The 26,174-nt window shown below is 43.3% G+C and overlaps 1 protein-coding gene across 6 annotated transcripts in view; it reads right to left on the bottom strand.

The window, feature by feature from the left end:
• LOC117310372 (steryl-sulfatase-like) overlaps positions 1–26,174 on the bottom strand; it is a 184,525-nt gene that overhangs the window by 37,680 nt on the left and 120,671 nt on the right. For all 6 annotated transcript variants that reach the window (XM_073799015.1, XM_073799013.1, XM_033849899.2 and 3 more), the window contains one exon: positions 772–909. In XM_073799015.1, the coding sequence (XP_073655116.1) occupies positions 772–909 (138 nt within the window). The remainder of the gene's footprint in view (positions 1–771; positions 910–26,174) is intronic.

The following is a 26,174-nucleotide window of genomic DNA, read 5'->3' on the forward strand; positions in this document are numbered from 1 at the left end:
TCTAGAAATAGGAAAAATTACTCTGGATTACGTGGGCAAGACTGACATAATCACAAGGGTCCTTAAAATTGCAGGCAAGAAAGTCAGAGTAAGTGAAAGAGATGGAATTATGGAAGCAGAGGTCAGAGAGAGAGAGAGAGAGGAAGGTTTGAAGACACTGCATTGGTGGCTTTAAAGGTGGAAGAAAGGGTCCACGAGCCAAGGAGAGTGACCACCTCCAGAAGCTGGAGAAGGCAAGGAAATGGATTCTCCCCTGGAGCCTCCAGAAAGATGCAGTCCTGCTACCATCTTGATTTTAGACCAGTGAGACCCATTTCAAACTTCTGATGCCCAAATACAAGTTAATAGCTTTTTATTGTTGCTGTAACAAATCAACACAAACTTCCAGGCTTAAAGCAATTGTAGTTGTAGAGGTCATGGGGGGAGGGTGTAAGGGGTCTTGTTTGAACCAACTACACTATGGGGCCAACTACACTATGAACCAACTACTATGGGGCTGAATTTAGATTTAGGGGGAAAACACCCTCATTTTAATGTCTGGACACAGAATGCGTGCTTTTAAGTTCTGGGGGGACCATAGCGGAAATGGTCACTTTGGCCATCTGAGTTTTCAATGCCTGTGACCCCATAAAGCCCTGTATGTTTCAAGTGGCAGAAGAATAGCACCACAGCTCCAAGGTCCAGGAGAAGGTGATGAGGGGGTAAGCGGCGGGGGGCAGGCAGAGCACAGAGCTGACACCGTGCCATTTCCCACCTGCACAGATTGCTCACCTTTATAGATTCCGTTACTGCCTCCGTGACCTTCCCCTTTGACAGTCACCTCCTCTACATGTGCTCCTTGGTCCGAGGAGAAGTAGACCAGGGTGTTATTAGCCAGTTTCAACTCATCTAGAACATCCAAGATCTGTCCTGAAGGGGAGAAAACACTCAGTGTTAAAATAGTGCAATCTTTACAAAAGAAAGGGAGGTGATTCGCCCTCATCGACCTGTCTGTTAATTTCTCATGGTGAGAAGGAGATGGTCTTACACACTGAGCTCTCCTGTGCTGATCCCAACAGGGGATGCAGCAGAATCAGAAGGAGCACAGTGGCCGGGCTCTTGGCAGAGACAATGAGAAGATGCAGTCAGTGAATTAAGTATCATCTACAAGCATCATTTGAACGTCTAGGCATCACGGGGTGACCCTGTAGGGAGACCTGATAAAGGATTCTAGAGGAATCAGGCTCACAGATCATGAGCCCCTTGGAGGAAGATGCCGGAAGAGAGAAGCCAAATTGCTGCAATCACCAGCTGGCCTGAGGCTATAAAGAAGTCTACTGGTTTTCCTTATTGACTGGAAAAAACTAAATCATCACTGTTCCTCTTATACAAACAAACATTTCTAAAACTATTTTATGATGAATGACCTTTTTCATACTTACCATAGATACCCAGGTCTAAAACTGTCCATCATGAAGATAAATATTCCTCACACTTTCCTTTTTCTTTTCCTCACCTTCTTTCCCCATACTTCCCATTGTATACTAACCCCCATATAGCAACCCTTCAAAATAATAATGATACCATGGTCAACAATGAGAGTAATGGGTACCATTTGTTGAACACTCTGCCTGCAGAGGACTTTATTCCATGTTCTCTTGATTACATCATACCGAACCCTACGAGTAAAGAGCATTGGCTCCATTGCACAGCTGAGGGCAACAGTGCTCCAAAAAGATACATGACCTGTTCAAAGTCACACCGTTAGGAAGTGAGAGACCCAGAAAGGAAGAGTTAAGTCTGACTGCAAAACCCAAACTCTCAAACCCTGCAGAGTTAAGTGGATGAACTCAGTGAAAATCACAGAGGAGTAAAAAAAAAAAAAAAAAAAGACATGAAGGAAAAAAAGTTAGAGTTACATCCTGAAACACCCATGGATGACATGATAATGATGGCTGCTGTCTTCAAATTAATCCAGGAAGAAGGGAAGTGAGTACAGAGCGTGGATTAATAAAATCAGGCGTGACTTCATTAATTGTTATATGTGGATCCAGGGCATATGGCAGTTCACTGCACTTTTCTCTCTGCTTCTATGGATACCTCAAATTTTCCATAAGAATAAACAAAACAAAACAAAACAAAACAGAAGCCAGCTGAAGACTGAGAAATGGGCTGAAACACGGACTCTCTGATTAGGAAGCTACCACCTGCTCTCAGATCAGAAGAAAATGATGGTCAGACCAGAGGTATAAAATTTACAATTTTCACAGAGATTGCTACATTCACATGATGCCAATTTAATTTAGTCCATGCATGCAGTTACTGTTTGAGGTATTAAAGGGTCTGACTCAGTTTTTTGATGTCTGACAGCTAAGAGCTTTTAAGTCTCACCTCTGCCTCTTCCACTTGTGCCCAACAAGCTAATAAGAAAGCCTGGGGGCTCCCTCCCCCAGTGCCCATGGAAGGTTCAAACTATGCCAGCTCCTACCTCCATGTGGGAACCCACATCCAAGCCCCAGCTCCTACCCACCATGAAAGCTGGATCTGTCTCCTTCCCATCTCCCTCAAGCCATCTTCAGACCAGCCTAGGCGCTGTCCTGCGTTCCTCAGAAAGCCTCATTATATGTGAGATACAACCTTTTCCACATCCTCTTGGGGTGGCTATAGCATCACTTGTCTCGACAGGGGACCATCTCTTCACTGTAGGTAACCACACAACTGGAATTCTAAAAGGACACCAGGCATCCTTTGCAGCAGAAATAATAACTGGATATGGGTAATCCTATCCATCAGGTAGGTCACGCCCTCCGTGGAGACAGGCCCTGCACTCCAGGGTTGCACCTTCTCCAACTTGGTCCAGAAAAGGGGTAGAAGGCCACAGAGACAACCCTCCACGGAGGTGGCAGAGATGATTTCTGATGTGAAAGCAAGACCCCAGTCATCTGTTACCAGACACATTCTTGTTATTTGATTGCAGTGCCACAGGCTAGAGTACATTTAATCTTTTTTCAGTGTTTTAACTCATATAATAAACATTCCTAGAAGCCACACCATATACCTATATGTCATCCTCAGGACCAAAAATAATATGCACGGGGACATTTTAGTGATTTGTCACCCATGATAAATCATCGTCAGCCGGACATTTATCGTGCTGTGATTTGGTTCAGCTAAGCAAACCACGTGTGCACTCGGGCTTGGGGGAGTTTGACTCTGACACTAATTTAAGGCTTATCACTTTGAAAATGGTAATTAGTTTAATGAGTTCACAGAGGAAGAAGCAAAAAGGCGATGTAACCCCCACTTAACACTTTTTTTCTTTTTGCGGTACGCGGGCCTCTCACTGCTGTGGCCTCTCCCGTTGCGGAGCACAGGCTCCGGACGCGCAGGCTCAGCGGCCATGGCTCACGGGCCCAGCCACTCCGCGGCATGTGGGATCTTCCCGGACCGGGGCATGAACCCGTGTCCCCTGCATCGGTTGAGAGTGGACTCTCAACCACTGCACCACCAGGGAAGTCCGCCCCCCCACTTAACGCTTTGAAAGAAAAATGCCCCTTTTGGTGCATATAGTAATTTCTAAATAAAATAACACAGATTAGGCAGAGAGCAGAGCATTCAGGGTTTTACTTCCTTGTGTTTTAATTGCTATTTTGCAAAAGGGCATACAACCACGCACCTCCATTTCAAATGAAATTCACCTTTCATATATTACATAGAAGTATCTTAGCATGAAGAAAATGCCGTGAAGAAATGCCTTTTTAAAAAATATGGCTTCCGTGATAACTTCTATGGACACAATGTAAATATTTAGAGCACGTTTATTTACCATTGCCAAAACCTTGGAAGCAAGCAAGGTGTCCTTCAGCAGGTGAACGAATAAACTAACTGTGGTCCATCCAGACGGTGCGAAGTTATTCAGTGATACAAAGAAATGAGCTACCAAACCATGAAGAGACATGGAAGAACCTGAAATGCATAGGGCTAAGTGAAAGAAGCCCATCTGAAGGGGCTACATACTGCATGATTCAACTCTATGACATGCTGGAAAAGGCAAAACTAGGCAGACAGTAAACAGATCAGCGCTTGTCAGAGGTTGGAGGGGAGGGAGGGAAGAAGAGGCAGAGCACAGAGGATTTTTAGGGCAGGGAAAGTATTATGTACGATGCTGTAATCATTACGCATTTGTCCCGACCCACAGGAGGCGCAATTCCAATGGTGAACTCTAATGTAAACCATGTAATTTAATTGATAATAAGGTATCAATATTGGCTCATCAAATGCAACACATGTACCCCGCTAATACAAGAGATAACATGGCAAATTGTGTGCAGAAGAAATGAATATAGGAAAGCTCTCTGTACTTTCTACTCTGTTTTTCTATAAACCTAAAACTGCTAAAAAAAAAAAAGTCTACTGGGAATTTCCTGGCGGTCCAGTGGTTAGGAGACTGCACTTTCACTGCTGAGGGCCCGGGTTCGGTCCCTGGTCGGGGAACTAAGATACTGCAAGCCACACGACACGGCCAAAAAATTTAAAAAAAAATTTTTTTTTTAGTTTTAAAAAAAAAGAAGCATTATTAAAATAAATACATATTAAAAAATAGTCCAGTAATTTTTAAAAGATGCCTTTCAAATGCACTGTTGCCTCCTAGACTTCCTCATCCATGCATTCAACACGTGTTCACAAAAGCCTAGTAAACACAGGCTAGAGACCGGGGCACGCAGAGGGTCATGGACAGCGTTTGTTCCCAAAGCCTCGTGGTGACCCTTGCCTTTGCTCAAGCCAGCTACATCTCCTAGGTACAGATTCCCCTCTAGGCTATTTTCATATTCAGACGAAGCTGCAGCTGCATTTACGACACAGACTCCTTCTACGAAAATATATCTTGCATCCTTCCCCATTTTCACACTCCTCCCTAGATATTTCCTCCAAATTCCAAGACTTCCAATGACCATGATACTTGCTGCATGATACATGATATTTTCTTTGTCCCCATCAATTTTTCTGATTCATTGCCTAGAGTGATAACTTTATCCCTTTCATCAAAATCACTGCACACCACTGGGCTGGGATTAATACGAGAGAATCTAGCTGAGGCCACCATGCATTTACACACAGAAAACCATCAGATTTCTGATTTCCTTTTAGTTCTTTTTTCTCCTGCAAGAGGCACCCTTGTACCTAATAACTATTTGGGTCTTATGCCAGCATCTCATTCAGAAAGCCCGGGGCCCATTAACCATTAAATTTTTCATGATATTGATCCTATCAAGTTCTAACATATTTCTCTTCTAAAAATTGTGCCCAGAAATCTCCTGTGGGAACAAATACTGCTGGATTATTCTTGCTTTCAGACCCATACATTGGAAGTCAGAGGTCCACAAATATTATCTTTCAGAAGGTTCTCCAGGTATAATGATACCAATTTACGTAGGATGATAGTTTTGAATTACCGATGGTGGGCTGCAGGATAGCTTATAAATGAAACGCTTTATTTCCAAAGCTTTCTCACATTCTTCCTGGAACGAAACAAATACAGGAAACAAGCCATTTCGAGAAGAGCACTTTGTTATTTAACCAGAGACAACAAGAGCTAGCACACTGGAAAAGATGAGAACTTGTCATTCTAAAGGAGAAAACTTGGTGCTGTGAAAATCAGGGTCCTTCCTCCTTCAGGTGTGAAGCCTGGGTCCTGGAGAGTTTGTTCATTCCATTGATTCACACCACGAGCGGGTGCCAAGCCACTCTTTGGAGTCAGGACTGTGACGCGCCACACAGGAGAGAAGGGTTTCGGGCTTGGGCAGAATCCTAGCTCTGTCGTGAAAGGGAAGTGCTATAATGCAGAATTAACTGCTCAAGCTCTGGCTTCTGGGTCCTGACAGAAGCCAACCTGGTTTGAGCCCTGGCTCCCTGGTTTGCTCACTGGGGTTCTTTGCCTCTAAGTCAGAGGCGATAACATGTAATAGTAGAAGAGGTTGCCGTAAGGGATGAAAGAGAATTGCATCCCAAACTCTTAGCCCAGCACTAGGAGTGCTCAATGCAGCTCAGCTCTTACAATGGAGTTAAAAATCTGAGTTAAGCAATCAGTTTGCCTAAAATCCAAACTACAATGAGGTATCATCTCATACTTGTCAGAACAGCCATCATCAAAAAGTCTACAAATAACAAATGCGGGAGAGGGTGTGGAGAAAAGGGAACCCTCCTGCACCGTTGGTGGGAATGTAAATTGGTGCAGCATCTATGGAGAACAGTATGGAGGTTCCTTCAAAAACTAAAAATAGAGCTACCATATGATCCAGCAATCCCACTTCTGGGGGTATAGCTGGAGAAAGCTCTAATTTGAAAAGATACACGCACCCCTATGTTCACAGCAGCACTATTTACAACAGGCAAGACATGGAAACAACCAAATGTCCATCAACAGGTGGATGGATAAAGATGATGTGATATATATATCTATATATCTATATCTATACACACACAATGGAATATTACTCAGCCATAAAAAAGAATGAAATAATGCCATTTGCAGCAACATGGATGGACCTAGAGTTGATCATGCTACGTGAATTCAGAAAGAGAAAGACAAATATCATACGATATTGCTTACATGTGGAATCTAAAAAAATAATACAAATGAACTTATTTACAAAACAGAAACAGACTCACAGACATAGAAAACAAACTAATGGTTACCAAAGGGGAAGAGGTGGGGAGGGATAAATTAGGAATTTAAGATTAAAAGATACACACTACTATATATAAAATAGGGCTTCCCTGGTGGCGCAGTGGTTGAGAGTCCGCCTGCCGATGCAGGGGACACAGGTTCGTGCCCCGGTCTGGGAGGATCCCACATGCCGCGGAGCGGCTGGACCCGTGAGCCATGGCCGCTGAGCCTGCGCGTCCGGAGCCTGTGCTCCTCAACGGGAGAGGCCACAGCAGTGAGAGGCCCGCGTAATGCAAAAAAAAAAAAAAAAAAAAAAAAAAAAAAAAAAAAAAAAATAGATAAGGAACAAGGACCTACTGTATAGCACAGGGAGCTGTATTCAATATCTTGGAATAACCTGTAATGGAAAAGAATCTGAAAACATGTATATATATGTGTGTGTATATGTATATACACACACACACACACACACACACACGCACATTGTAAATCAACTATACTTCAATAAAAAATTTTAAAAAATCAGCTTGCCTGATGGAAGCCTTGCTATTTCAGCAGATCTGTCTTTTTTCTTCTACAAGGTAGGTCGACTCAGGCAAAACGTGGAAGCAAAATGCTTTGATGTCCCTATTCACCCTTTTGGAAACATCGAGCTCATTAAGGAAAGAAAATATCTCCTGAGGCAGCCACCCACCATGAATAATTAAGGAAGACCATCCACCTACTCAATGTAATTCCAGGAAACGCAGGAAACCCTAAAAAGTTCCCTTAAAACTACTTTAGCTAAGTCCTTCCTGTGATCAACAGGTGAATGGTGGAAGTCAAATATTCCCATGGAGGCTAGGATTTTAAGATAAATGAGTTTCTAATTGCAGCAGCTGGTGGTGGCTATGACTCTCCCTGGGGCATGGGAAATGCTAGGCGTTGCTCCAGAAAGCGAGCTTTACCCTATGTTCCGAGGCTCTCCTGAATCAGTTATTGAGTGGGATAGAGAAATTCTGCCATCATTGATTAACCCTGGAAAGGCAATTCTTTGTTTAGCTTACGTGGGATTAGAAGCGTAATCAACACGCCAAACATCAGGACATATCTGTCAACAAGCACATAGATTAATGTCTCCAGCTGGAAGCAATGTCCATGGAATGTAGGTAAACTCGATCTTGTGCTTCTTCCCAAAATTAATGGTCGAGATTTCCAAAACACCGGTCGTGGTCCTCTCCATCACATGGAGCTCAAGGGATCCCACAGATGGGACATTTGAAAGCATATGGGTTACCTACAGTATAAAATCAAGTTCAAAAGCTTACACATCAGGGCTTCTCTGGTGGCGCAGTGGTTGAGAGTCCGCCTGCCGATGCAGGGGACACGGGTTCGTGCCCCGGTCCGGGAAGATCCCACATGCTGTGGAGTGGCTGGGCCCGTGAGCCATGGCCGCTGAGTCTGTGCGTCCGGAGCCTGTGCTCCGCAATGGGAGAGGCCACAGCGGTGAGAGGCCCACGTACCACAAAAAACAAAAAACAAAAACAAAAACAAAACCTACACATCAAAGGGAAAAATAATATATGACCAAAAAAGATTGGATTATTTATTTGCAATGCATAAGATACAAAAATGATGTGCTGGCTTGTGGGGGATACGTGGGGGAGAGCTTGTGTTGTTTGTTCAGAAGCTTTGCATTTGTTATTTGATTCGAGGGTATTTTCAGACAGTAGCAAGTGAAATATTGTAATAAATAAACAGAAGATGAGGTGTTTTGCCCTACTATACTTGGATCTAATGCAAAGGTTGCACAAAATATAGTCTGAGACTCACTCAGATGCCGCCCAGACAGGAGGTCCGAGGAAGCATTGAAAATGAAACTCTTGCAGGATGGTTTTAGGACCTAGGAGTTGGGAGCAAGAGGCTACTACACGCACTGCATTTCCACATCCTGAGTGATGAGACCAGGGTGGCCTCCACATCCGCTAAAATCTGAGCAAGAGGGACCTCCCTGGTGGCGCAGTGGTTAAGACTCTGCGCTCCCAATGCAGGGGGCCCGGGTTCAATCTCTGGTCAGGGAACTAGATCCCACATGCATGCTGCAACATGCATGCTGCAAGAGTTCATATGCCATAACTAAGGAGCCCGCATGCCGCAAATAAGGAACCCACCTGCCACAACTAAGGAGTCGGTGAGGCAGAACTAAGGGGCATGCCTGCTGCAACTAAGACCCAGTGCAACCAAATAAATAAATAAATATTAAAAACAACAACAACAACAACGTGCAGGAGAGGAGAGGCTCCGACCATGTCAGGAGCCCTTTCTGCTGAACACAGGCACACCTGCCGCAAGCTTGTGATGCAGGAGTCCTGGAACCTTCCTGTCCGAAGGCCCTCGATAAAAGGCTAAATCCTTCCCTGGCAGCCACGGTGAAACAGACATCAACACACCCATCGCCACATCCTGTGTGTTTCCTATTCAACCAGATTCACCCACGTCCATTGATTTTGGGATCATCCTCTTACCACGTCACTCACTTTCCCATCTCCTAAGTGCATGCAGAAGAACTTCATTAGAAACACGTTTAGAAGCTGTCCCTAATCATTTTCCAAATAGTGACAGAAAAGTAAGCAAATGTGATAGTAAGGAACTGATTAGGCTACTTTATGCATTTTTTCATTCTTCTGGATGACCAAAATAATAATCAAGACCTTGTATGTAGAATAGAGGTTCCGTAGCATGTTCTTCTTATATATCAGTGTCCTTCAAATTTTGACAAGCTTATTTGTCACCTTGGGAACCATGCTAAAATATATATTTTTTTAATGATTTGATCAACATTTGTTTACTGCTTTATTTTTTTAAAGTATACTTAATTTACAACATTGTGTTAGTTTCAAGTGTACAGCAAGTGACTGAGTTATATATACATATATTTTTAAATTATTTTCCATTCTAGGTTATTACAAGATATTGAGTAGAGCTCCCTTGTCTCTACAGTAGGTCCTTGTTTATTTTATATTTAGTAGTGTGTATATGTTAATCCCAAACTCCTAATTTATCTCCCCTGCCCCACCTAAAATGAAGATTCTGATTCAGTAAGTTTGGGGTGAGGTCTGAGAACCTGAGTTTCTTAAAAGCTCCTAAATGATGCCTATCTGAGGAGCATACTTTTAGAAGAGAGTTTCCCAGTGACGACACGTTTAATACCTGCTGACATATAATAAAAGGAGAGGGTTGGCCTTTTACAGATTTCAAGAATTACACCAGGAATGAGATTTGAGTTGCAGACCACTGAACACATAACTTTTATACATGGTAACTAAACACAGTAACTAGAGAATTAGGATTATTAGGGTAACTAAGAAACAGGAAACTGTAAGACAGAAATGCTGCCTATGTATGGATGACCCTTCCCTGACTTGGCTTCACTTCCTTCTTGGGTTTCCTGTGCGAGTTCATACTGTTTCCAGGAAACGCATCCTTATTTGGTGTTGTACCTGGTTGTTATGGTAATGCTGTGGTTTCCTGCCTAAAGCCCATCTTTGACCTCATCGCATCACAGCTGTAATGTGTGATGGTACCTCCTGCTCTGGCATCTGCTCTCAACCATCTGGGATGCTTTTGTGGCTCTGCTCAGCTGATCTTCTCCAATTAACACTAAATTATAAGTGTTTTTCTTCCAGGGTGTTGCATTTGCTGGAGAGAATCTGAATAACTCTAAATAGCCCTCATTGTCACCAAGCACACCAGCGCTTTCCTGCACATACACAAGTGTCCCCGTTCCGTGCAGTGGCATTGCACACATGCGTCTGGGGGAAAACCAGAGTCGGTGTGCCTGTGAATCAGAGGAAGGCTCCGTGGTCGGTGTGTGTGGTCAGCGCTTCCCCGGGGTGACAAGCATCACAACGGGCTGGCTGACCTGGGCAGCGGATAACCAGACCAGCAGGGAATCGTTTGACAGGACAGTGCTAGGAGTGAACACAGGTCTCCCCACTCTTGATGCAGCTGTGCCACTCTATTTGCTGGACTTCACTGTCTCGCAGAAAAAGCTTGCAGCTCCTTTGCTCTCTGGAATGACCACAGGTTGAACTTGTCCTGGGAGGTTATCCGGGCTTTGTGATGGAGAACGACGCTGCCTGCATGCCCATGGGGCCATTTCTGTGATGGAAGCCAGTGAAAAGCTCTAGAAAGAGATGGGCCAGAACTTCTCCAGCAATAAGAGGGATCACCTCACACTTCCCGCCTGAGCTGGGCTGTGAACACAGAATGTCCAGAGACGACGGACGGTGAATGATCCCGGAAACCGAGCCCTTCAGAGCGCTCTTATTTTATGACGCTCTCCTACACCATCCATACCCATTTTCAGTTTCGGGACTAGATTTTTTTGTTTTGTTTTTTGCATTGGATTTGATCGTCTATGAAGCTGAAGATACAAAATGGAAAATTATGCTTTCCTTTGCAGAAACCTTGTGCATTAATCACAGATTCAAACCCGAACACACTGACTAACACCCTACCAAGCTCCTCTCTTACGTTTGGTTCCGAATCCAAGGGGCCTCCAGTCCGCCAGCCTGCGGCTCCCCTGAAACGTCCGTCTAGCTCTGGGGTGATGCGTTGACTTTATGGGGAGAGCTCAAGCTCTTAGAAGCAGTTTAGGCCTGCCCGCAAGATCCTAAACACCAAAGCTACGGACAGAAGGGTTCTTTCGGAAGTGTGAAGTGTCCAAAGGGAACATTTCAAATAGAAGGTGAAATACTACTGATGATATAAAAACCCACAAGATGGTCCAAATAGATGTCTCCTTTTCCATCGTAGACTTTTTTTCTCCTCTATGATTTTTCTATTCAGTGTAATGGCCTCTTACACACATTTTAAGCAAAGACGCTTTAACCATCTGTGAAAGGGAGAGTGAGAGTAACAGTAACAGTGATAATAAGAATAGCAGCTAGCATTTATTGAGCACTTCTTGCATGCCAGACGCCATGCTGACTACTGTAAATACATGACGTCATTTCATCTGATGGGTTAAGTCAACTAATTCCAGCAGGTGCCATCCATCTCCTCAGGGGGATTGCTGCATTTGACATTCTGACGAGTCCTCCCTGGGTCAGGGCTCAAAAGCAACAGGTATTCAAACTACTTCTGACGCCACGTTTTGACCTCACCTTTCAAATATATATATACTGGTCCTCAGTGGAATATCATTTGAACGTTGCTTTAACCCCATCTCCCCAATCCTAATTTACCTTTTCTCACTCTGCCTAGAAATATCTAACTAGCAAATTAAATGTGCTAATTGGAAGAGGTTGAAGGTGGAGGAAGTATTATCCGAAACACCCCTGTGATACCCACATCTACATCCTCCTGTTCTGTGCACCTGCTGTTTAATTTCCAAGGCAGACGTGTCTAAAGTGTACAAGGCAAACTCAAGAACACAGGAACGGAGGGACTCCTAGGATACAGAAGCTGCATGAAAACCACTGGAGGCCATTGGTCTAAACAGGCTTGTCTTTCTTTTCCTTTTTTCTTTTAAAATTATTATTTATTTACTTATTTATTTGGGGCTGCGTTGGGACTTCGTTGCTGTGCGCAGGCTTTCTCCAGTGGCGGCGAGTGGGGGCTACTCTTTGTTGCCGTGTGTAGGCTTCTCATTGGTGGCTTCTCTACTTGTGGAGCACTGGCTCTGGGCACGCGGGGTTCAGTAGTTGTGGCACGCAGTCTTCAGTAGTTGTGGCTCGCGGGCTCTAGAGCGCAGGCTCAGTAGCTGTGGTGCACAGGCTTAGTTGCTCTGCGGCATGCGGGATCTTCCCGGACCAGGGCTCAAACCCGTGTCCCCTGCACTGGCAGGTGGATTCTTAACCACTGCGCCACCAGGGGAAGTCCTTGTACATTTTTTTGATGATGGCCATTCTGACTGGCGTGAGGTGATACCTCATTGTAGTTTTGATTTGCATTTCTCTAATGATTAGTGATGTTGAGGATTTTTCATGTGCCTCTTGGACATCTGTTTGTCTTCTTTGGAGAAATGTCTATTTAGGTCTTCCACCCATTTTTTAATTGGGTTGTTTTTTGATATTGAGCTGCAGCTGGAGAAGAGACAAACCTACTGTCTCAATTAATCCAACAAACCAGAAATCCTTCAAGGCTCCTGAGAAGCAGTGTAGCCTAGTGGTGGCTGTGCAAATCTTACACAAGTCACCTTTCTCAGACATCACTTTCTCACCTGCAACGGTGACGAAAATCTCGCATAGCACAGCTGTGGGGAGTGAACTAAACAACCCGTGGCAGATGTTAAATAAGTGACTAGGATATACCAAAGGCTTTTAGAGTTTAGCTATTGTGAGTCAATAAATGTTTACTGTTGTTGTTTTGTAACCAGAAATTTTATTAATCCTGTTTGAATTGATTGTGCAACTTCATTCCTCAATAACTTAGGGTACTATCTTCTTTAGGGAAATGATTTACGAAAGAGTGTTAAAAACTACTCGCTTTAATTTGAGAGGTAAATTCAAGGTAAAATAATATACATCCCAGGCCCGAGAACGTGAAATTAAGCTTTGGGGTTTGCAAAAATGGTAACGTGGTTATAGAGTTTATGAAATCCAGAGGTTAGTGATATATAAGATAAATTAATTTAGAGAATGAAAATCAATGTTCTACACAATGAATTTCCAACTAAATCTTACAGCAAAAAGTCTGGATCAGCAGACCTGCACTGGTCCTGTTCCAGCGTTCTCTCCCCACCCTAACTGCCCTCCCCTTCATGCTTGCACCTCTAAGCTGAGGTTGCAAAAACTTCTTTCTGCAGAAAATTTACTATTTTGTCACAAATACAGATTCACTGGAAACTCACACAGGAAGGGAAGAGAACTTCCCTTATATAGAAACTTCCCGTTCTATATATAGAAAACATATATTATATACATTTCCTTTATTCTTGCTGCCCTATCATTGGATTTTCTGATACCCCGATTTACATTAAGCTCTCCAGATGTGTGGACCTGATGCACACATATAAAATCAAGAATAGGTTAATGGAGAAAACAATTGCACTTTGGAAGATAAAGAGTCATCTGCAAGAGCAAAGCATTGAAAATTAATGCAGTTGATACAGAGGGTGAACAGGCAGATGAAAAGATGCTCAACATTGCTAATTATTAGAGAAATGCAAATCGAAACTACAATGAGGTATCACCTCACACTGGCCAGGATGGTCATCATTAAAAAGTCTACAAATAACAAATGCTGGAGAGGGTGCGGAGAGAAGAGAACCCTCTTGCACTGTTGGCGGGCATGTAAATTGATACAGCCACTATGGAGAACAGTATGGAGTTTCCTTAAAAACAGAGTTGCCATATGATCCTGAAATCCCTCTCCTGGGCAGATTTCCAGACAAAACTATAATTCAAAAAGATACATGCACGCCAGTGTTCATTGCAGCACTATTTAAAATAGCCAAGACGTGGAAGCAACCTAAGCATCCATTGACAGAGGAATGGATAAAGGAGATGTGGCACGTATATGCAATGGAATATTAGCCATAAAAAAGAAGGAAGTAATGCCATTCGCAGCAACATGCATGGACCTAGAGATTGTCATAGCAAGTGAAGTAAGTCAGAAAGAGAAAGACAAATGTATATCACTTATATGTGGAATCTACAAAAATGACGCAAATGAATATATCCACAAAACAGAAACAGAGTCACATAGAGAACAGACTTGTGGTTGCCAAAGGGGAAGGGGGTGTGGGAGGGATGGATTGGGAGTTTGGGATTAGCAGATGCAAACTTGTATACATAGAATGGATAAACAAGGACCTACTGTAGAGCACAGGGAACTGTATTCAATCTCCTGTGATAAACTATAATGGAAAAGAAAACAAAAAAGAATATATATATATATAAATATATAAATATATATATATATATATGAATCACTTTGCAGTACAGCAGAAATTAACACAACATTGTAAATCAACTATACTTCAATAAAAGATAAATAAATAAGTAAATACATAAAATGGATGCCGTTGAGAGCAGAGCCCAGGACTCACTACAGCAAGTAAGGGATGTGTCACCTTGGTGGACAAATGGATGGGGCAGGGGTCACAGAGGAATAGAGCAGAAAAGAACTTCAACACCGCCACCTATACAAGCGCGGTGAAGGGGGCCAATTAAATGGCTCTACTCTCTATGTCCCCTGTGGCCATAACGTGCCTTTGTCTTAACCACACTTTCTTACATTGCCTCTAGGTTAGGATTCCATTTCTCTCCTCTTTAAAAAGATCCATGTAAAGAAGCCCAATAAACATGGTGGAGGGGTTCATGGTCAGTGGGCACAGGGTTCAAGTATCAGACTTCAGGAGGCAGCCCAAGTGTGTAGATGTCTGATTCTGCCGTGTAGACAGCGTCGGAGACTTAATAGGGTTTGCAGGGTTGATCTGCAGTGGTTAAGCAGCCGTCGACCTGGAGATCATTCTTCTCCCTCCTAAAACAAGGGCAAGCCCTCCAGCCTCTCCCTAGGCTGCTTTAAGAGCAGAATGAGTTTAAGAGCAGAATGAGTTCTGCTTTAAGAGCAGAACTGATGCCAATGAGCAGATGGGTGACCCTTTAGGCAGTGTGCACGGGCCAGTGACCTCACCTCCGGCGATGGGTGACCCTTTAGGCAGTGTGCACGGGAAGATCAGACCCTGACCAGTGACCTCACCTCCAGCGATGGGTGACCCTTTAGACAGTGTGCACGGGAAGATCAGACCCTGACCAGTGACCTCACCTCTGGCACCACGTAGACCTGCCAAGCAGCAAATGAAGAAGAGAGAAAGACAAATGTATATCGCGCTCTGGATTAGGAAATGCTCCACATGGAACTCTAGGGAGACTGTGAACAGAGGGGTTGAGCATCTTTCTCCCGTGAGAATAAAGACCCTACCCCAGGAGATGGCCATTCTGAGGATGGGCATCCCGGCACGTGGCATGACACGCAAAACAAGGTCACGCACAACAGAGCTCCGGATGACAGCAAGTGGAGGCCCCCTGCGTAGCCACAATGAGCTAAGGGACTTCCTGGCTTGTGTGGGGTGAGGAGGGGAAGGACACGTGTAGCACACGATTTGTAGTTCCGTGCATCACACCCACGCACACACACACACATGCAGGTGGGTGTGTGTTCGACCCTGGGAGCCGTCAGCTCTCACAAAACCTGTGCTTGTCCTAAGTCTGTTTATACTGCCCTGGTCACAGGTTCCCTTTCTTTTTAAAACAACTTTTAAAATTTATTTAATCTTTAAGTGAACTTTTTCTTTTGAGATAATTATAAATTCATAGGCGATTGTAAGAAATGATACAAAGAGATCCACGGTAAAGTATTTAGTTTCCCCCAATGGTGGCATCTTACAAAACTCTAGTAGAATATCACAATTAGGATACTGACATTGATACAGTCAATGTCAACGGACAAGGTTTCCATCAGCGTAAGGATCTATGGTTGCGCTTTCATAGCTACATTCACTTCCCTCTGGCCACTACCCTTTCCTTAATCCTTGGCATCCCGTCCATTTTTATAATTTTGTCATTTCAAGAATGTTACATAAATGTAATCACGCAGTAGGTAACCTTTTTAGACTGTTTTTTTTTTTTTTCGTTCAGCATAATCCCCTTGAGATTCATCCAGGTTGTGGGTATCACAAGTTCATTCCTTTTTTCATGCTGGTATGGATGTACCATTGTTTGTTTATAGGTTGTTTCCAGTTCAGGGCTGTTATAGGCAAAAATGCTATAGGCATTTATGTAAAGACTTTTGTCTAAAGATATATTTTTGTTTCTCTGGGATAATGGCTCAGGAGTGCAATTGCTGGGTTAATGGTTGATATATGTTTAGAATTCTTTAAAAAGATACCACACTGTTTTTCAGAGCGGACAGGTTCCCTTTCTTTCGCCCCAGTTGAACGGACTGCTTCCTCCTCAGCCAATGATGTCTGAGCCAGCCTCGCTCCGGTGCGGAACAGCTGTTTCGTACAGAAGCATCCCCGAATGGGGATGAGGTGTCCAAGAATGGAAGCAGCTACGCTACCGGCATCTATGGTCATTCCTTCTGTTTCAAAATAAACAGCAATGCCCTTTCCTTCCTCTTCTTCCCCTTAGCTTAACTGCAAAGCAGCACCAAGCAAAACCCAAATGCCAAGTTGCAGAGACAAAGCAAAGTGACTTTTCTCCAAGTCAAAGCTGCCAAGATTGTCCAAGACACTTATTTCTTGTAGGTTTCCGTCATCCTAATGCGTGGCTTGTTTACTTGCTACAAATCAGATGTATAAATGCATTTATAAGGTGGCTGTTACCGATGAAATCTCGCAGGCAGGCGACGGGGGTGTCGACAGAGTTATCTGACGGGCAATTCTGCCTTCAAATGATCGAAGTTAAAAGTGAAAATGCTGTAAGCTTGTCATTTTTGCTCTCTTCTGGCTATTGTCTTACTTTAGAATGAAAAGATACTGTGACAACACTGCTCCTTCTCTAACGATTTTCTATGAACTGGGAATGTGATCGCGTTGCCAAAGTCACATTTTGCCAGGAGATCATGGAGCTGAATGTCACTGAGTGTTGGTTTTAAAAGTTAAGTAACTGAGAAACATGCACATTTTTCTGTAAATTAGAGCCGATGGGTGCATCTGCTGTCAGTGACCTTAATAAATGAAATTTTCTTTTCAGGGCCGCAAGCACCCAGCAAACTCCAGAAACGACAGAGCTTTGCTCTGTTTTAGTCTTTTTGCATCAGTGGTATCTGGGGTACCCAACGGACAAGGATCCATTTTGGTTGGAGAAAGAGTTTGTTTAGGGATGTATGCTACTTGATGACCTGGCTTCGCTTTTTCTCTACTGGTTGGGAGCAAATCAAATGACTTATAGAGTCCTCCGTAAAGAGACTTTCCTTCCCAAATGCTTCCATCCTAAGGTAACTGAAAAGCAGAAAGTCATAACTGCCCCCAACCCAGGGCTACGGCCGCCATATTGAGAGATGCAGCCAAGTGGGTCAGCCCAGAAACCACCTGCAAACACACACAGTTATCTCCCCGCAGACTCAGTCAGTGGCCCTGAATTCCCGATCCACAGGGTTTCTTGGAGATGCCGCTCCTTCAGCCTGTATGCAGAGTCATGTTCCAGTGATCTCAGATGGCAAAGACTACAGAAAGATGCTATTGACGTAATAGGGAAGAACCTCTGTATTCTATTACAAGTTCATCACTGAAGGGATGGTGCCTATATACCTAATGGCCCATCTCTGGGGACCCGGTGTTCCAGGTCATGAGCATGAAGCTAAAATACCTTTGCTTAGCTCACAGGAAACATCCTGACCAGGTCCCCCTGTGAACGACTGCAAGAAGGAAGAAATGAACACATCCCCTCCAGAGGCTGACCAGCACCAGAAAATGTTTGACTTTACTCCCTCCCCTTTTAGTGTAAAAGAAGCCTGAATTCTAACTTGGGGAAGATGGGTCTTTGGGACACTAGGCCACCACCTTCTTGGTCTGCTGGCTTTCTGAATAAAGTCGCTACCCCTTGCCCCAGTAACTCGTCTCTCTATTTATCGGCGTGCTGTGCGGCGAGCAGTATGAGGTTGAACTCGGTCACATTTACTCCATTTTCTCATGGCTACACATCAAACCAACAGGATGTCACGAGACACGTGAAACTGGCACCCGCGACATCAAAGGCCATTTGCTCCCCTTTCCCACCAAAAAAGACTAAGAAAGTATAGTTCGAGGAGAGGTGGTGAAGTGCAGACACACAGTGAAAGTTGTGTGTGTAGCTGTCATAATCCTAACGGACATCTATAGCGTTCTTAACACATCCTGGGCAGTTTCCAAGATGGCCCAGCAAGAGAGGCAGTGTTTTTTTTTTTTTTGCAAAGTTTTTCTTTTTAAATTTTTTTTTATTGAAGTATAGTTGAATTACAACGTTGTGTTGATTACTGGTGTACAGCAAAGTAACTCAGTTATACATATTCATATTCTTTTCCATTACGGTTTATGTTAAGCTTTCCAGATGTACACATACATATACCAGTTTGCAACTGGACAGGCAATGTTAGCATCCCATTTCACAAATGAGGAAATAGAGGTCCAACCAGAGAGGTAACCTGCCCCGGTTTACCCAGGTTTGGAGCAGGTGGGGTGGAACCTTGGGCCTCTGGTCCCAAAGTCTATGCCCTTCCCTGACAGGCCCACTGCCGTCAAGATGCAGAAGCCACGTCTCACGACGACATCTGTCACAATAACACTATGTGGGGTGTCACAGCATGGACCTGCGTCAAAATTCTGCCTCTGCCACTCGCCAGCTGCGAGAGCTTGCTGGGACAAGCCGGTTCCACCTGTGTGCCTTGGTTTGCACATCTGTAAAATGGGGTAATGCAGCCCCCACCTCACAGGACTACGTGGGAATTGCTACGGAGGCACGGCACCTGGAGAGAGTAAGTGGCAGGCGAGAGAAGATGCACACGCTTACTGCTGGGAGAATCAGTACTGCTAGGGAGCCAGGTGGTGGCGGTGTGACAACAGGACGAAGTCTGAAGACGCAGTGAAAACCACAAGGGCCAGGACTAGAGGCAGGAACGCAACACCAAACGTCTCACTGAACACAGCCAAGAGCAACTCCATCCCTAACAGCCTTTTTTTAAAAAAATTAACTTAATGTTTTAAAATTGGGGTATAGTGGTTTTACAACGTTGTGTTAGTTTTTACTGTACAGTGGAGTTCCCTGGGTTACACAGCAGGTTCTCATTAGTTATCTATTTTATACATAGTAGTGTATATATGTCCATCCCAATCTCCCAATTCATCCCACCCCTGCTTTCCCCCGCTTTGGTGTCTACATGTTTGTTCTCTACGTCTGTGTCTCTATTTCTGCCTTGCGAACTGGTTCATCTGTACCGTTTTTCCAGATGCCACAAATATGCGTTAATGTACGATATTTGTTTTTCTCTTTCTGACTTACTTCACTCTGTAGGACAGTCTCTAGGTCCATCCACGTCTCTACAAATGACCCAGTTTCCTTCCTTTTTATGGCTGCGTAATATTCCATTGTATATATGTGCCACATCTTCTTTATCCATTCATCTGTCGATGGACCTTTAGGTTGCTTCCATGTTCTGGCTATTGTAAACAGTGCTGTAATGAACATTGGGGTGCACATGTCTTTTTGAATTATGGTTTTCTCTGGGTATATCCTAACAGCCTTTTGAGAACTGTCTTACCTGGAAGAAAGGGCTCAGCTCATGAATTGCCTGCCTTTGTTGAAACCGCACACTCAGAAACATGGTTATAAATGTCTTCCAACAATCCCGTATTTTTTTCCATCTTCTAAAAGTAAAAATCGATACAGCTTTCACTCTGTTTTTTGAGGATTCTAGAAACAGGATGAATGTGCGTCCTAACTCTCTTTGCAAAGGTGACTCATCTAGAAGGAACATGACCAATTCAGGACCATCGGGGGAAGGCAGAGCAGGACCCCAGGCGTGCACCTTGAGCTTTGGATGCAGGTGGGATCTGCACAGGTGAGGGCAAGTGGAAACATGGCACCTGCCAAACTGCTCCCTCCTCACTGCCCGCAAAGACATTTAGGAGCAGAGCAGGGACCTCCCTTTGGGGATATTTGGGGATAACCTCTCCCCTGCACGATCTGAAGGCTTTGTGACCCCGGCCAGGTGGGACAGTAACACCAACGAGAAACAGGTAGTGGAAGGGGTGTGGCTGCCATCCCTGTCTGCCCTAAGATGCTTGACACCAACCCCCGGGGGTGTCAGGACAGGTGTGAGCCGATCCCCATGTCCACTCACAGGGTAGACCTTCCTTGTCAATTGTCCCGTGCTGGTCCCCATGGGAGGAGATCCCCTAACTACAGACACCTGATATACAGTGGCTGTAAGGACTCCACTGTTGTGAAATGCACAGAGACCTGAAGAAAGGGCCTGACCTGTTGCCTGCTGCCCAGAGGCAAGGTACAGCATCGGGCCACAAACACTCATCTTACTCAAGTTCTGCAAGTCCCACACCAGCCAGGCGGGCTACCCAACCAAGAACAATACCTATAATAATGGACAAATGACATTTCATGGGGATACACACACATACACACACACACTCAGACTCACACTCACACTCACACATTCCTCTCCATAGATTAAACACCTAACCGTTAAGCATGAGACCATAAACATAATGGAAGGAAATATAAGACAAATGCTATATAATTTGGTGGGTAGAGAAAGCCCTTTTTAGCCAGTTATCAATCCCCAAAGTCATGAAAGAAAGGCAGTCAAATCTGACCATGGGAGTTCATCACAAAAGACTCTATAAATAAAATGAAACTACAAACAAAAAAGCAGGAAAAATATTTGCAACATACAAGTAAAATATTCATGTCCTTAATATGTAAAGAGCCCATACAAATCAACAAGAAGAAGACCCACAATCCAACAGAAAAGTGGCCAAAAAATATGAACAGGGGATTCTTAGGAGAAAAAAATACAACCCTGGACTAAAATGTAGTCTCAACTTCACATGAAGCAGAAAGGGAAATTTAAGTAGTGAAAGAGTATTTTCCACCTGACAAATTTACAAGTAAAAATATTGGGTTGGCCAGAAAGTTCGTTCGGGTTTCCATAAGCTGTTATGGGAAAACCCCAGCGAACTTTCTGGCCAACCCAATACCTTCAGAATCACACTGTTAGAATCATAATTCTAGAGTTGGTAAGATTATGAGGAAATTAGCATTCTCATAGATCCTCAGTGGGTGTCCCACTGTTGCAGGAAAAACAAGGGTAAGACATTTTACTCAGTCGCTACTAACACTCAATTTTTAAAGATGCTTTGATCCAGCATTTTAATTTTGGGAATTTTTTCTTTAAAAAAATGCTCCAACAAGTTCATCTAGAGATACAGAGAAGAATAATCATGACAGCATTGCTTGAAACAGAAAAACAAAAATTTGGTGGGAACTCAGATGTCCCTCCCAGGGGACTGATTAAGTAAACCATAGTCTAAGAGCGAGGACATCAAGATTGAAATGCTGATATTGAAAAATGCCTAAGTATATATAGGTAAGTGGAAAATGAAAGTTGCAAAACAGTGTATAGGGTTTGTATAAGACACTCTCAATAATAAGGATTGCATCTTAGTCTTATATAGCACTGGCAACATATAAGACAGGAAAGCTATGGAGTGATCCATGAACGAGGTTACCTAATAGGGGTGGGGTCACATGGGGCAATCCCTTTCTCTTGCTTGTGTCTGCATTACTTGGTTTTGCATAACATGGATGACGTTGGACATCAGAAAAAGCGTTACATCTAGTGAGGAGAACATTCAACTTAAAAAAAAATACAGATGACACTGACAACAATTTAAAAACTTTTTTTCTCTTACAAAAGGGTATATGAGATGCAGGTAGACGGGGCCCTCAGAACTCTGCTCTTGAATTCTGTGGAGCCCAGAACAAAAAGGGTGACCTCATCCCGATACACGACAGCCACTGCAGGAATAGAAAACTGCCCCAAAGTAGCGGCACAGAAGAAAGCATGATTCCGGGCTGGTCAGCGATCTTTCACACCCACTGTGTCCGCCAACCCATGCTGTCATTCACAAAGAACTCCTGAAACATACACTTCAGAAATTGTCAACAATGGGAAATCTTGGCATAAGAGATTTGATTTTCATGTATCATAAATTCATTTCCTTCAAAGCTGCAAGGAGTATGAACCTCAATAAACATATATTCCATATTACTCAGCCATCAAAGAGAATGAAATAATGCCATTTGCAGCAACATGGATGGACCTAGAGATTATCATACGAAGTGAAGTAAGTCAGACAGAGAAAGACAAACACCATATGATGTCACTTATATGTGGAATCTAAAATATGACACAAATGAACTTATCTACAAAACAGAAACAGACTCACAGACACACAGACTTGTGGTTGCCAAGGGGGAGTGGGGTGGGGGAGGGATGGCTTGGGAGGTTGGGATTAGCAGGTGCAAACTATTATATATATATATATATATATATATATATATATAGGATAGATAACAAGGTCCTACTGTAGAGCACAGAACAGGGAACTATGTTCAATATCCTATGATAAACCATCACGGAAAAGAATATGAAAAAGAATATATATATGCATAACTGAGTCACTTTGCTGTACAGCAGAAATTAACACAGCATTGTAAATCAACTCTACTTCAATAAAATTTAAAAAATAAATGTATATTCCAGTAACAATACCCCATATACTATTTGCAGAAGCCCTGCATTTTGAAAGTTCACAGTAAGCTCTCCCAAACAGCCTAAGAGCACATCTTCTTAATTTTTTGGTACATGTCCTGAAACTTATTGTCTATCTTTGTTAATTGAGCATAGTAGTTTTTTTTTTTAATCCTGTCTTTTTATTAAATAGATTTGATAATCGTGGAAAGAGAAGGATGTGTAGGTGGGTCTGTGTTAGTCACTCCTTTACACATACAGGTTGTCATCATTTCCTGTTCAATGTTTTCTTCAAGTTTCAAAACTTCCTTATGTATCTTGCATTCAGGTAAACAGTGCTCTGCAATGGAAAGGATTTCATTTCTCTCCTGTCTAGATCTGCTTGAATGAAAAATCTGTTCATTAGGCAGAGGTTTTTGTAATACCAGACCCTGTCAAAAGTCCCAGGGATGACGCTGTCTGCAGGCTCTGTTTCCTGATTATCTCGGTAACCAGGGATTACGGTGATAGCACTGGAGGTCATAATTCATCTGATTCAGAGCTAAACTGCCGTCCCAAGCATATAGCTAAGATTTGATAGTCTGGAATAAACTGGTGCATTTCCCTTTTAAAAAATTCAATTTCCACTTTGGGGAATTAGCATCTCACGGAAGTTATTGAATTAAGCAAATTTTACAAACTCATGCATTTTTTAAGGTGTGTTATTAAGGATGCAGTTGAAGAGAAAATGCAAAAGGACAAGTGTAAACACACACATACACACACACACTCGCTCTGTCTCCCAGGCGACTTAAAATTTTTTCAAAATTCCTAAAGGGAATTTTCAATGAAGGAAAGCACCAGTGAGAAAATAAGATCCAGTTTGTTGCTTGAGTTGAGTTTTAATAATTGTGTCACTGATGGCTTGGGATTCAGAAGAAGTGTTGGCTGAATACTTAAAATACACTTTGTAAGCTAAACTCAGAAGTATGGTTAGCAGAGGCGACTTCGTGAAAAATTCAGCTGCTGGAGCTCCTTACCATGTCATCCTTGGAGGATGGGGCTTGTGAAATGTACTGACCCCACTTGATAAACGACAACAGTATTTTTGTTGTTTGATTAAAAAAAGAAAGAAAACTGACCTCTTTAGGAATCAATACGGGACGGCATATGTAACTTTCAAAAAAGTTGCCCTCTTTTGGTACAAACTATTAGGTATAAAATAAGCTATAAGAATGAACAACACAGGGAATATAGCCAATATTTTATAATAACTGTAAGTGGAGTATAACATTAAAAATGGTGAATCACTATACTGTACACCTGTAACATAATATTTTAATTCAACTGTACTTCAATACAAAAATTTAAAAAATAAAAAAATATAATAAGATGCCCTCTTTCACGCATTAACAAAGTTTTTTTTTGGGGGGTGGTTTTATTTTTTGGAAATTGTAATGCTAGCAATTTGTGGTGAGCTGATACTACAAATGGGTACAACTCATTTCTTCTGATACTTATCTTTTTTATCAATTTCTTTGTATGAGCTCTTTCTGTATCACATAGATTTTCTTTTCATTTTACATAGATGTCGCAAAGGCTTTTTAATCGATTTTGGTCTGGCTAGCTTCTTCTTTTGACATCAGGAAATAATAGATTTTGTCATTAAATCTAGCAATCTTTTCCTTTAAGTTTATCCTAGTTTATCCTTCCCCCCGACCCTTTCCCCTTTGATAACCATAGTTTGTCTTCTACGTCTGTGAGTCTGTTTCTCTTTTGTACATAGATTCATTTAGTTTTTAGATTCCACATATAAGTGGTGTAATATAATACTTATCTTTCTCTGCATGACTTACTTCACTTAGTGTGATCATCTCTAGGTCCATCCATGTTCCTGCAAATGGCACTATTTCATTCTTTTTTATGGCTGGGTACTAGTCCATTGTATACATGTACCACATGTTCCTTATCCATTCATCTGTCGATGGACATTTAGGTTGTTTCCACAGCCTGGCTACTGTAAATAGTGCTGCAATGAACACAGGGGTACATGTGCCTTTTCGAATTATGATTTTCTCTGGACATATACTCAGGAGTGGGATGGCTGGATCATATGGCAAAAACTAGTTTTAGTGTTTTAAGGAGCCTCCACACTGTTCTCCACAGTGGCTGCACTAATTTCCATTCCCACCAACAGTATAGGAGGGTTCCCTTTTCTGCACACCCTCTCCACCATTTATAGACTTTCTGATGATGGCCAGATGGCCATTCTGACTCATTGTGGTTATTTGAATTTCTCTAATAATTAGCTACATTGAGCATCCCTTCATGCAGAGCATATTTTAAAACAAAAATGCAAATTAAAAAAAAAAAAACACATTTAAGAATTCCCACCACCTCCAACCTCCGCTGCAGAAGACTGGAAAGTACACGTGCTTTCCTTCAGAAGCTTAAGCGTTTTATGACGGAACGCTGCACGTTCTGGTTCCTATGACCTCAAAGTGCACCCCCAGCACTGCTCACGACCTTGGGCCCGAAGGCTACAAAGTGACAACGATCCAGGTGTTTCGAGCACCCAGCTCTCAGTACCGCCTCTACGTCCCTGAGTTGACAGATGCGGCTTTGCTGCACAGGGCTGGGAGCTTTTGGAGCACGTGGACCACCCCTGCTCCTCCCCGAAACCTCTTAAACACTGGGACCTTCCACGGGTGACCCAGCCCTGAAATAATTTCCAAGCCTCCATTGTGACTGTCTAACTCATGAAACTGGAAGTTCAGCTCCTGAACACGTGGTCCCTAATGACTCGGCATTTCTCCCTGTAAAGTCCACCGTTAGCCCTCCAGCCCCCCACCCAGCCCTAAACTGCCAAGGTCCCCATCTATGGTGTATCCCTGTCACCCCAAAGGTGCCCGCTGAACACCCTGGCTTCCCAGTTACTTCATCTCTTGACGTGAGACGACTGCATCCCAGTCTGTCACTCATCATCCTAAATACATGCCGCAGGGACCTCCCTGGTGGTCCAGTGGTCAAGACTCCGCGTTTCCACTGCAGGGGGCACGGGTTCCATCCCCGGTCGGGGAACTAAGATCCCGAATGCCATGCTGCGTGGCCAAAAAAAACCTAAATACATGCCATGGATCTGGGAACAGCTGGAATTGTCCTACTCCTGAAATGTAAACACTTTCACCTTGTCCTAGCCTGCCGACACCTTTCCTACCATCCGATTTGGACCTCCAACCTGTCACCTCCCAAGCCACCAGTCCCCTTCCTTCTCCCTTCCCCTCCCCTACTCTGCCAGCCCAGTCGCTCT

Source organism: Tursiops truncatus, chromosome X (assembly GCF_011762595.2).
Source record: "Tursiops truncatus isolate mTurTru1 chromosome X, mTurTru1.mat.Y, whole genome shotgun sequence".
Lineage (NCBI taxonomy): Eukaryota > Metazoa > Chordata > Mammalia > Artiodactyla > Delphinidae > Tursiops > Tursiops truncatus.